The sequence below is a fragment of the Oncorhynchus nerka genome, linkage group LG14, assembly GCF_034236695.1.
Source record: "Oncorhynchus nerka isolate Pitt River linkage group LG14, Oner_Uvic_2.0, whole genome shotgun sequence".
NCBI classification, from domain to species: domain Eukaryota; kingdom Metazoa; phylum Chordata; class Actinopteri; order Salmoniformes; family Salmonidae; genus Oncorhynchus; species Oncorhynchus nerka.
This window is the reverse complement of record NC_088409.1, coordinates 94117255-94130419: the sequence shown is the minus strand read 5'-3', so window position 1 is coordinate 94130419 and position 13165 is coordinate 94117255. Positions and strand designations below refer to the sequence as shown.

At 46.0% G+C, this 13165-nt stretch overlaps 1 protein-coding gene across 2 annotated transcripts in view; it reads left to right on the top strand.

Moving 5' to 3' along the window:
• LOC115124585 (voltage-gated potassium channel subunit beta-1) overlaps positions 1-13165 on the top strand; it is a 218241-nt gene that overhangs the window by 118408 nt on the left and 86668 nt on the right. For both annotated transcript variants that reach the window (XM_065000552.1, XM_065000553.1), the window contains exon 2: positions 10050-10093. In XM_065000552.1, coding sequence (XP_064856624.1) covers positions 10050-10093 — 44 coding nt within the window. The remainder of the gene's footprint in view (positions 1-10049; positions 10094-13165) is intronic.

Sequence of the window (13165 nt, the reverse complement as noted above, 5' to 3'; positions counted from 1 at the left end):
TAGGACAGGGACAATTTTAGCTAGCTAGTTAGCCACCAGAGGACAACAACACAACGAGATACAACAGTTAAAGTTGCCAGTTTGGCTTTTGATGTGATATGATTGCTAAAGCTCATTGTTCTATCTGTGTGATTGGTGTGAATCCAAATCCAAACTGGCTTCTGTTGACACTTTGTTTTGGTGTGCGCCAGAACCAATCACAGTTGAGCTCACTCAGTTCAGCTCAACACTGATTGGCTATTATTGTATACTTTTTTTAACATGGGAAGCTAAATGCTCGCTGGCTTCTTTTGCCTTCAATGCTGTGGGAGACAACATTGTCATAGTCTTTATGACCTGACAGCGTCAGATAGATAGCCTACACGTACAGAGACAAAGGGGCGTTGTTTCATTCGGTCGGATGCTTTCTCCGGTGAGATACATTCAGCCTCTTGCGAATTTAAGGAAACACAGAGAGACGAAAGATCAATTATTTGATATGCTTTTATTTTTTATTGGTACATTTTTTTGGGGTGAAGCCTGGCTTCCCTTGGCATCCATGAATACAACCCACTGCACAGACCTCAGCTTATCGCCACACAGCAGTGACTACGTGTGTGTGAATAATGTACATTATTGTGTGTGCGTGCGTGCGTGCGTGCGTGCGTGCGTGTGTGTCTGTTTGTGCTACTAGGAAGAGACTGAGGCTTCGCCAAAGTAGGTTACAGTGTTAATCACATCGTTTCCAGGGGCGACAGTAACCGAGGGAGCACAGTGTTCCTACGATAACAACATCACTTCCTTCCCACACATCTGTTATCTTTCTTTCTCTCTCTACCTATCCCTTCGTCTTTCACCCTAAGCTTCTTGTTCGTCCTCTCTGTCCCTGTTCCTCAAGCCAATGATATGTGCATTCAGAAAGTATTCAGACTCCTGTCTTTTATTCACATTTTGTTATGTTACGGCCTTATTCTAAAATGGATTAAATAAAATAAAAAATCCTCGTCAATCTACACACAATAGCCCATAATGACAAACCAAACACAGGTTTTTATCAATTTTATCAAATATTTTACAAATAAAAAATTGAAATATTTGATTTACATAAGTATTGTGTCGAGGCACAGATCTGGGGAAGGGTGACATTCTCCAGCATTGAAGGTCCCCATCATTATTAAATGGAAGACGTTTGGCGGAGAAGGGCCTTGGTCAGGGAGGTGACCAAGGACCCTATGGTCACTCTGGCAGTGTTCCAGAGTTCCTCTGTGGAGATGGGAGAACCTTCCAGAAGGACAATCATCTCTGCAGCACTCCACCAATCAGGCCTCTATGATAGAGTGACCAGACGGAACAACTCCTCAGTAAAAGGCAAATGACAGCCCACTTGGAGTTTACCAAAAGGATCTAAATGACTCTCAGACCATGAGAAACCAGCTTCTCTGGTCTGCTGAAATGAAGATTGAACTATTTGTCCTCAATACCAACTGTCAGGTCTGGAATAAAGCTGGCATCATCCCTTGCGGTGAAGCATGGTGGTGGTAGCATCATGCTGTGGGGATGTTTTTCAGTGGCAGTGACTGGGAGACTAGTCAGGCTTGAGGGAAAGATGAATGGAGCAAAGTACAGAAAGATCCTTGATGAAAACCTGCTCTAGAGCACTCAGGACCTCAGACTGGGGTGAAGGTTCACCTTCCAACAGGACAACGACCCTAAGCACACAGCCAAGACAACGCAGGAGTGGCTTCGGAACAAGTCTCTGAATGTCCCTCTTATCACATATTAAAATGTGAAAAAGTCAAGGAGTCAGAATACTTTCGAAGGCACTGTGGAGTGGTAGTATTGTTTCTGTGTATATAAAAAAGTATGTGGACACCCCTTCAAATAAGTGGATTCAGCTATTTCAGCCACACCATTGCACAGTTATGCAACCTCCATAGACAAACATTGGCAGTAGAATGGCCTTACCGAAATCTCAGTGACTTACAACGTGGCAATGTCATAGGATGACACCTTTCCAACAAGTCAGTTAATCAAATTTCTGCCCTGCTAGAGCTTTCCTGGTCAACTGTAAGTGCTGTTATTGTGAAGTGGAAATGTCTAGGAGCAACAATGGCTCAGCCGTGAAGTGGTAGGTCACACAAGCTCACATAATGGGATCACCCAGTGCTAAAGCACGTAGCGTGTCAAATTCGTCTGTTCTCGGGTCTCAATACTCACTACCGAGTTCCAAACTACCTCTGGAAACAATTTTTTTAACAAACTGTTAGTCTGGAGCTTCATGAAATTGGTTTCCATGGCAGAGCAGCCACCCACAAGGTTAAGATCACCATGTGCAATGTCAAACGTTGGATGGAATGGTGTAAATCTCACCACCATTGACCTCTGGAGCAGTGTAAACACGTTCTCTGGAGTGATGAACCACGCTTCACCATCTGGCATTCCAACGGACAAATCTGTGTTTGGAGGATGCCAGGAGAACGCTACCTGCCCCAATGCAAAGTGGCAACTGTAAAGTTTGGTGGGGGAGGAATAAATGTTCGACGAGCAGGTGTCCACATACTTTTGATCTTGCAGTGTCTATAAAAAACTTTTTTTTTTTAAACATGGAGATGTAGCTACGTGTTTCATTCACTTACCACCACACTAAGTCCAGAACGTTGACTTCTAACATTTTGGCCGTTCACAGAATGTACACATAGAAATGCAACGTGATGGACAGTGAGATCCTCATCATGCACGACTCTATACAGTGAAACTCTTGTCAAGGTGATCTATCTCTGTGTTCTGGCTGTGGCCCAGATTAGTTTTGGCCCTGAAATAGAGTGCACCTGTGTGTGATCATCATTCAGGTCCTGAGCTACCCAACTATGACATCATCATCAATTGCCTGTTGACTGACTCAGCACATTCTCACCCCTGCTCTAAATTCTACACAACACCAGCTGTAGTCCGCCCAACGATCTGAAGTTTTAAAGTTCCATAGTTCTGTAGTGTTGTACAGAGGGCGGGTGGGATGACGTGGAAAATACTTATTCTCTTCTCTTTCTTCTTTCTTCTTTCTTCGTCTCCCTGATTAAGCAATACTTTGGTGCAAGAGGACACATTTGCAGGACAGAGAGAACACCCTCAGAGGTCAGAGGTCTGGCCAAGGTTGTGGTGCCTAAGGTTGTGGTGCCTAAGGTTGTGGGGTCAAGGTTGTGAGGCCTAAGGTTGTGAGGCCTAAGGTTGTGAGGCCTAAGGTTGTGGGGTCAAGGTTGTGAGGCCTAAGGTTGTGAGGCCTAAGGTTGTGGGGCCTAAGGATGTGAGGCCTAAGGTTGTGAGGTCAAGGTTGTGAAGCCAAGGTTGTGAGACCTACGGTTGTGAGGCCTAAGGTTGTGAGGCCAAGGTTGTGAGACCTAAGGTTGTGGGGCCTAAGGTTGTGAGGCCTAAGGTTGTGATGCCTAAGGTTGTAAGGGCCTAAGGTTGTGAGGCCTAAGGTTGTGAGCCCTAAGGTTGTAAGGGCCTAAGGTTGTGAGGCCTAAGGTTGTAAGGGCCTAAGGTTGTGGTGCCTAAGGTTGTGGGGTCAAGGTTGTGAGGCCTAAGGTTGTGAGGCCTAAGGTTGTGAGGCCTAAGGTTGTGGGGTCAAGGTTGTGAGGCCTAAGGTTGTGAGGCCTAAGGTTGTGGGGCCTAAGGATGTGAGGCCTAAGGTTGTGAGGTCAAGGTTGTGGTGCCTAAGGTTGTGGTGCCTAAGGTTGTGGTGCCTAAGGTTGTGAGGTCAAGGTTGTGAAGCCAAGGTTGTGAGACCTACGGTTGTGAGGCCTAAGGTTGTGAGGCCAAGGTTGTGAGACCTAAGGTTGTGGGGCCTAAGGTTGTGAGGCCTAAGGTTGTGATGCCTAAGGTTGTGAGGCCTAAGGTTGTGAGGCCTAAGGTTGTAGGGCCTAAGGTTGTGATGCCTAAGGTTGTGAGGCCTAAGGTTGTGAGGCCTAAGGTTGTGAGCCCTAAGGTTGTAAGGGCCTAAGGTTGTAAGGGCCTAAGGTTGTGAGGCCTAAGGTTGTAGGGCCTAAGGTTGTGAGGCCTAAGGTTGTAGGGCCTAAGGTTGTGAGGCCTAAGGTTGTGAGGCCTAAGGTTGTGAGGCCTAAGGTTGTAGGGCATTCACTCACTGCTCTAGAATGCAGTGCAATACTGGTACATTTGAGAGGGTGCCACTCAATGAATGTCTAAACTTAGTTTTCTTTAGCCTATGTCATAATTACTCACAGAGAATGAATCATAAAATTGTTCTCTACAGTATTATAACCTTCATATATTTGTACTGGACTGTGTTGGTGAAATAAGAGCGTTAGTTTGCTGTGACCGTTGATATTTTAGACTGCGTTGCTCTTGGTTGTAGCTTTTCCATATTTGTGCTCGATTCGGTCTTATGTAAGCAACATTTTTAATGCCGTTTTTTACATTGGATAAAAGTAGGGATTCAGAGCTAGAAAATGTTATATTATACACTACAGTTGAGGAACAATTGGAAAGTAATTCTGCTTTGAATCAATCAATCATTAAATCAATCAAATGTATTTATAAAGCCCTTTTTACATCAGCCAATGTCACAAAGTGCTGTACAGAAGCCCAGCCTAAAAACCCAAACAGTAAGCAATGCATATATAGGATCACTGTGGCTAGGAAAAAACACTTGAAAGGCCAGAACCCAGGAAGAAACCTAGAGAGGAACCATACTCTGAGGGGTGGCCAGTCCTCTTCTGGCTGTGCCGGGTGGAGATTATAACAGAACATGGCCAAGATGTTCAAACGTTCATAGATGACCAGCAGGGTCAAATAATAATAATCACAGTGGTTGTAGAGGGTGCAACAGGTCAGCAACTCAGGAGTAAATGTCAGTTGTCTTTTCATAGCCGATCATTCAGAGTTAAAGACAGCAAGTGTGGTAGAGAAAGAGAGTAGAAAACAGCAGGTCCGGGGGCCAAGGTGGCATGTCTGGCTATGGTCAGGGTTCCATAGCCGCAGGCAGAACAGTTGAAACTGGAGCAGCAGCATGACCAGGTGGACTGGGGACAGCAAGGAGTCGTCAGGCCAGGTAGTCCTGAGGCATGGTCCTAGGGCTCAGGTCCTCCAAGAGAAGAGAGAGAGAGAGAAAGAGAGAGAGAGAAAAGGGGAGGCAAATAGAGGGAGCATACTTAAATTCACACAGGACACTGGATAAGACATGAGAAATACTTCAGATATAACAGACTGACCCTAGCCCCCCGACATATTAACTACTGCAGCATAAATACTGGAGGCTGAGACAGGAGGGGTCGGGAGACACTGTGGCCCTGTCCGACGATACCCCCGGAAAGGGCCAAACAGGCAGGATATATTGTAACCATTCCTGGCGCATTCACAGCCATATAAGGAGACATTGGAACACAGCGCCTCAAAAATCTGGCTCACTTCCTGTATGAAATTTCATCTTGGTTTCGCCTGTAGCCTTAGTTCTGTGGCACTCATAGACAATATCTTTGCAGTTTTGGAAACGTCAGAGTGTTTTCTTTCCAAAGCTGTCAATTATATGCATAGTCGAGCATCTTTTTGTGACAAAATATCTTGTTTAAAACGGGAACGTTTTTCATCCAAAAATGAAATACTGCTCCCAGAGGTTCAAGAGGTTAATGACTGTTCCACGGGTGCATGTTCATTAATTGTGTATGGTTCATTGAACAAGTATGGGAAACCGTGTTTAAACCCTTTACAATGAAGATCTGTGAAATTATTTGTATTTTTATGAATTGTCTTTGAAAGACAGGGTCCTGAAAAAGGGACTTTTCTTTTCTTGCTGAGTTTATATATACTGTATATCAATTTTGTTTTGTATCGCACAGATTTCATTTACAAAAAGCCAATGTGGTCACACATGAACCTGCAGCCAATAGCTAGCTTGTCAGTTGACGTTCGGAGTTAGCGGCGTCCTGCCCACGGAGCAGTGTCAGAGTCCTATTGAGCATTGACCACTTTTTGACCATGGCCGTAATGACACTCTGTTCACTCTAATCATGCTAAATTATCTCAACAAATCGTTTAACTTTTTGAACTGTAGAGACATAGGGGTTGGAGAGTTGTTTTTCTGGGGAAATTCACTGCTGAATGAATACAAACATTGAATTAAATAATACTTTCAGGTTGTTAGATCAGCAGGTCAAACATCTCTAGTGTCCTGAAGAAGGTGAAGACCCAACACATTGTAATGCAGTGTGCAGATCAAACTGAGCTACTAAATAACGAGTGTCTTATGAGTTGTGCAGTCGTGGCCAAAATATTTGAGAATGACACAAATATTAATTTTCAAAAAAGTCTGCTGCCTCAGTCTGTATGATGGCAATTTGCATATACTCCAGAATGTTATGAAGAATGATCAGATGAATTGCAAAGTCCCTCTTTGCCATGCAAATGAACTGAATCGCCAAAAAACATTTCCACTGCATTTCAGCCCTGCCACAAAAGGACCAGCTGACATCATGTCAGTGATTCTCTCATTAAAAACATGGTTACCTGCAAGGAATCACGCGCCGTCATCATTGCTTTAGGTAAAAAGGGCTTCACAGGCAAGGATATTGCTGCCAGTAAGATTGCACCTAAATCAACCATTTATCGGATCATAAAAAACTTCAAAGGGGGGCGGTTCAATTGTTGTGAAGAAGGCTTCAGGGCACCCAAGAAAGTCCAGCAAGTGCCAGGACCGTCTCCTAAAGTTGATTCAGCTGCGGGATCGGGGCACCACCAGTACAGAGCCTGCTCAGGAATGGCAGCAGGCAGGTGTGAGTGCATCTCTACGCACAGTGAGGCGATGGCTTTTGGAGGATGGCCTGGTGTCAAGAAGGGCAGCAAAGAAGCCACTTCTCTCCAGGAAAAACATCAGTGACAGACTGATATTCTGCAACAGGTACAGGGATTGGACTGCTGAGGACTGGGGTAAAGTCATTGTCTCTGATGAATCCCCTTTCCGATTGTTTGGGGCATCCGGAAAAAAGCTTGTCCGGAGAAGACAAGGTGAGCGCTACCATCAGTCCTGTGTCATGCCAACAGTAAAGCATCCTGAGACCATTCATGTGTGGGGTTGCTTCTCAGCCAAGGGAGTGGGCTCACTCACAATTTTGCCTCCGAACACAGCCATGAATAAAGAATGGTACCAACACATCCTCCGAGAGCAACTTCTCCCAACCATCTAGGAACAGTTTGGTGACAAACAATGCCTTTTCCAGCATAATGGAGCACCTTGCCATAAGGCAAAAGTGATAACTAAGTGGCTCGGGGAACAAAACATCGATATTGTAGGTCCATGGCCAGGAAACTCCCCAGACCATAATCCCATTGAGAAGTTGTGGTCAATCCTCAAGAGGCGGGTGGACAAACATGAACCAACAAATTTTGACAACCTCCAAGAATTGATTATACAAGAATGGGCTGCCATCAGTCAGGATGTGGCCCAGAAGGTCATTGACAGTATGCCAGGGCGGATTGCAGAGGTCTTCAAAAAGAAGGGTCAACACTGCAAATATTGACTCTTTGCATCAACTTCATGTAATTGTCAATAAAAGCTTTTGACACTTATGAAATGCTTGTAATTGTACTTCAGTATTCCATAGTAACATCTGACAAAAATATCTAAAGACACTGAAGCAGCAAACTTTGTGGAAATTAATATTTGTGTCATTCTCAAAACTTTTGGCCATGACTGCAATGTGTGTCTGGGCATGATTGTCCTTTTCTATTTAGTCATGTGTCATTCACCTGTCAACCCAGTGGATACGGCTTGTCAGGAAGTTGACATGACAGATCTGAGACCAGAACTGAGAACTGATTGACTCCACCGGTCAGTGATTGGTCATGGCAGGGTTCTACTGCTCTGTTATTGGTCACAGGTCTGTGTTTGGTTGGGGTGGGTTTAAAACGGTGAGATTTTATTTAATCTGTCTGATGGGCAATGTCACAGAACGTCAGGAAAACTCAGCGTCATCCGGCTGGCCTTTACACAAGATGACACAAAACCAGAGGAGAGACACACAAACTGAGGCAAGGACATCTCTTCTTGTTGGACAGACAGACAGACAGACAGACAGACAGACAGACAGACAGACAGACTGTCGTCCAGGGGTTCGTGAGGTCGCTGGGGGTTAGTGTGGTCAGTGGGGGGTTTGTGTGGTCAGTAGGGGTTTGTGTGGTCAGTGGGGGTTAGTGAGGTCACTGCGGGTTTGTGTGGTCAGTGGGGGTTTGTGTGGTCAGTGGGGGTTAGTGTGGTCAGTGGGGGTTAGTGTGGTCAGTGGGGGTTTGTGTGGTCAGTCGGGGTTTGTGTGGTCAGTGGGGGATAGTGAAGTCACTGCAGGTTTGTGTGGTCAGTGGGGGTTTGTGTGGTCAGTGGGGTTAGTGTGGTCACTGAGGGTTAGTGAGGTCAGTGGGGGTTTGTGTGGTCACTGGGGTTTAGTGTGGTCACTGAGGGTTGGTGTGGTCACTGGGGTTAGTGTGGTCACTGGGGTTTGTGTGGTCAGTGGGGGTTAGTGAGGTCACTGCGGGTTTGTGTGGTCAGTGGGGGTTTGTGTGGTCAGTGGGGGTTAGTGTGGTCAGTGGGGGTTTGTGTGGTCAGTCGGGGTTTGTGTGGTCAGTAGGGTTTTGTGTGGTCAGTGGGGGTTAGTGTGGTCACTGGGGGTTAGTGTGGTCAGTGGGGGTTTGTGTGGTCAGTGGGGGTTAGTGGGGGTTAGTGTGGTCAGTGGGGGTTAGTGTGGTCAGTGGGGGTTTGTGTGGTCAGTCGGGGTTTGTGTGGTCAGTAGGGGTTTGTGTGGGCAGTGGGGTTAGTGAAGTCACTGCAGGTTTGTGTGGTCAGTGGGGGTTTGTGTGGTCAGTGGGGGTTAGTGTGGTCACTGAGGGTTAGTGAGGTCACTGGGGGTTTGTGTGGTCAGTGGGGGTTTGTGTGGTCAGTGGGGGTTTGTGTGGTCAGTGGGGGTTTGTGTGGTCACTGGGGTTTAGTGTGGTCACTGAGGGTTGGTGTGGTCACTGGGGGTTAGTGTGGTCACTGGAGGATTGTGTGGTCAGTGGGGGTTAGTGAGGTCACTGCGGGTTTGTGTGGTCAGTGGGGGTTTGTGTGGTCAGTGGGGGTTAGTGTGGTCAGTGGCGGTTAGTGTGGTCAGTGGGGGTTTGTGTGGTCAGTCGGGGTTTGTGTGGTCAGTAGGGGTTTGTGTGGTCAGTGGGGGTTAGTGTGGTCACTGGGGGTTAGTGTGGTCACTGAGGGTTGGTGTGGTCAGTGGGGGTTAGTGTGGTCAGTGGCGGTTAGTGTGGTCAGTGGGGGTTTGTGTGGTCAGTCAGGGTTTGTGTGGTCAGTAGGGGTTTGTGTGGTCAGTGGGGGTTAGTGTGGTCACTGGGGTTAGTGTGGTCACTGAGGGTTGGTGTGGTCACTGGGGGTTAGTGTGGTTAGTGGGGTTTGTGTGGTCAGTGGGGGTTTGTGTGGTCAGTGGGGGTTTGTGTGGTCACTGAGGGTTGGTGTGGTCACTGGGGGTTAGTGTGGTTAGTGGGGGTTTGTGTGGTCAGTGGGGGTTTGTGTGGTCACTGGGATTTAGTGTGGTCACTGAGGGTTGGTGTGGTCACTGGGGGATAGTGTGGTCACTGGGGGTTAGTGTGGTCAGTGGGGGTTTGTGTGGTCACTGGGGTTTAGTGTGGTCACTGGGGTTTAGTGTGGTCACTGAGGGTTGGTGTGGTCACTGGGGGTTAGTGTGGTCACTGAGGGTTGGTGTGGTCACTGGGGTTTAGTGTGGTCACTGAGGGTTGGTGTGGTCACTGGGGGTTTGTGTGGTCACTGAGGGTTGGTGAGTGCAATTACTTCACTGTAATTGCACTTAACCATCACTGCACACACACACACACACGCACACACACACACACACACACACACACACACACACACACACACACACACACACACACACACACACACACACACACACACACACACACACACACACACACACACACACACACACCAAGCTGTCCTACTATCTTGGTCTGAGTTGATTCCTTATTAACAACATCAAGTAACAGCTGTATGTTTCTCTCCTCAGGAACCTGGGAAAGTCAGGACTTAGAGTGTCGTGTTTGGGACTGGGTAAGAACACTCACCTTTTACAAACCATCACTCAACTAGCTCTCACAGACTCACGTCAGAATAATAGACGTTCATACATGTTTCTCAAACTTCAAGTTTTGATGTTTTGGCCAACGTCAAATTTCAAAGTGTTTAAGGATACGTTCAGGTGTTAACTCTGTGTTGTTCAGGTTAACTCTGCGTTGTTCAGGTTAACTCTGCGTTGTTCAGGTGTTAACTCTGTGTTGTTCAGGTGTTAACTCTGTGTTGTTCAGGTGTTAACTCTGCGTTGTTCAGGTGTTAACTCTGCGTTGTTCAGGTTAACTCTGTGTTGTTCAGGTTAACTCTGCGTTGTTAAGGTGTTAACTCTGCGTTGTTCAGGTTAACTCTGTGTTGCTAAGGTGTTAACTCTGTGTTGCTAAGGTGTTAACTCTGTGTTGTTCAGGTTAACTCTGTGTTGTTCAGGTTAACTCTGCGTTGTTCAGGTGTTAACTCTGCGTTGTTCAGGTTAACTCTGCGTTGTTCAGGTTAACTCTGCGTTGTTCAGGTTAACTCTGCGTTGTTCAGGTGTTAACTCTACGTTGTTCAGGTTAACTCTACGTTGTTCAGGTTGCGTTGTTCAGGTTAACTCTGTGTTGTTCAGGTTAACTCTGCGTTGTTCAGGTGTTAACTCTGCGTTGTTCAGGTGTTAACTCTGCGTTGTTCAGGTTAACTCTGCGTTGTTCAGGTGTTAACTCTGCGTTGTTCAGGTTAACTCTGTGTTGTTCAGGTGTTAACTCTGCGTTGTTCAGGTTAACTCTGCGTTGTTCAGGTTAACTCTGCGTTGTTCAGGTTGCGTTGTTCAGGTTAACTCTGTGTTGTTCAGGTTAACTCTGTGTTGTTCAGGTGTTAACTCTGCGTTGTTCAGGTGTTAACTCTGCGTTGTTCAGGTTAACTCTGCGTTGGTCAGGTTAACTCTACGTTGTTCAGGTTGCGTTGTTCAGGTTAACTCTGTGTTGTTCAGGTTAACTCTGCGTTGTTCAGGTGTTAACTCTGCGTTGTTCAGGTGTTAACTCTGCGTTGTTCAGGTTAACTCTGCGTTGTTCAGGTTAACTCTACGTTGTTCAGGTTAACTCTGCGTTGTTCAGGTGTTAACTCTGCGTTGTTCAGGTTAACTCTGTGTTGTTCAGGTGTTAACTCTGCGTTGTTCAGGTTAACTCTGTGTTGTTCAGGTTAACTCTGCGTTGTTCAGGTGTTAACTCTGCGTTGTTCAGGTGTTAACTCTGCGTTGTTCAGGTTAACTCTGCGTTGTTCAGGTGTTAACTCTGCGTTGTTCAGGTTAACTCTGTACTGTTCAGGTGTTAACTCTGCGTTGTTCAGGTTAACTCTGCGTTGTTCAGGTTAACTCTGCGTTGTTCAGGTTAACTCTACGTTGTTCAGGTTGCGTTGTTCAGGTTAACTCTGTGTTGTTCAGGTTAACTCTGTGTTGTTCAGGTGTTAACTCTGCGTTGTTCAGGTTAACTCTGCGTTGTTCAGGTTAACTCTGCGTTGTTCAGGTTAACTCTACGTTGTTCAGGTTGCGTTGTTCAGGTTAACTCTGTGTTGTTCAGGTTAACTCTGTGTTGTTCAGGTGTTAACTCTGCGTTGTTCAGGTTAACTCTGTGTTGTTCAGGTGTTAACTCTGCGTTGTTCAGGTTAACTCTGCGTTGTTCAGGTTAACTCTGCGTTGTTCAGGTGTTAACTCTACGTTGTTCAGGTTAACTCTACGTTGTTCAGGTTGCGTTGTTCAGGTTAACTCTGTGTTGTTCAGGTTAACTCTGCGTTGTTCAGGTGTTAACTCTGCGTTGTTCAGGTGTTAACTCTGCGTTGTTCAGGTTAACTCTGCGTTGTTCAGGTGTTAACTCTGCGTTGTTCAGGTTAACTCTACGTTGTTCAGGTTAACTCTGCGTTGTTCAGGTGTTAACTCTGCGTTGTTCAGGTTAACTCTGCGTTGTTCAGGTGTTAACTCTGCGTTGTTCAGGTTAACTCTGTGTTGTTCAGGTGTTAACTCTGCGTTGTTCAGGTTAACTCTGTGTTGTTCAGGTGTTAACTCTGCGTTGTTCAGGTTAACTCTGCGTTGTTCAGGTGTTAACTCTGCGTTGTTCAGGTTAACTCTGTGTTGTTCAGGTGTTAACTCTGCGTTGTTCAGGTTAACTCTGCGTTGTTCAGGTTAACTCTGCGTTGTTCAGGTTAACTCTACGTTGTTCAGGTTGCGTTGTTCAGGTTAACTCTGCGTTGTTCAGGTTAACTCTGCGTTGTTCAGGTGTTAACTCTACGTTGTTCAGGTTAACTCTACGTTGTTCAGGTTGCGTTGTTCAGGTTAACTCTGTGTTGTTCAGGTTAACTCTGCGTTGTTCAGGTGTTAACTCTGCGTTGTTCAGGTGTTAACTCTGCGTTGTTCAGGTTAACTCTGCGTTGTTCAGGTGTTAACTCTGCGTTGTTCAGGTTAACTCTGTGTTGTTCAGGTGTTAACTCTGCGTTGTTCAGGTTAACTCTGCGTTGTTCAGGTTAACTCTGCGTTGTTCAGGTTGCGTTGTTCAGGTTAACTCTGTGTTGTTCAGGTTAACTCTGTGTTGTTCAGGTGTTAACTCTGCGTTGTTCAGGTGTTAACTCTGCGTTGTTCAGGTTAACTCTGCGTTGTTCAGGTTAACTCTACGTTGTTCAGGTTGCGTTGTTCAGGTTAACTCTGTGTTGTTCAGGTTAACTCTGCGTTGTTCAGGTGTTAACTCTGCGTTGTTCAGGTGTTAACTCTGCGTTGTTCAGGTTAACTCTGCGTTGTTCAGGTTAACTCTACGTTGTTCAGGTTAACTCTGCGTTGTTCAGGTGTTAACTCTGCGTTGTTCAGGTTAACTCTGTGTTGTTCAGGTGTTAACTCTGCGTTGTTCAGGTTAACTCTGTGTTGTTCAGGTTAACTCTGCGTTGTTCAGGTGTTAACTCTGCGTTGTTCAGGTGTTAACTCTGCGTTGTTCAGGTTAACTCTGCGTTGTTCAGGTGTTAACTCTGCGTTGTTCAGGTTAACTCTGTGTTGTTCAGGTGTTAACTCTGCGTTGTTCAGGTTAACTCTGCGTTGTTCAG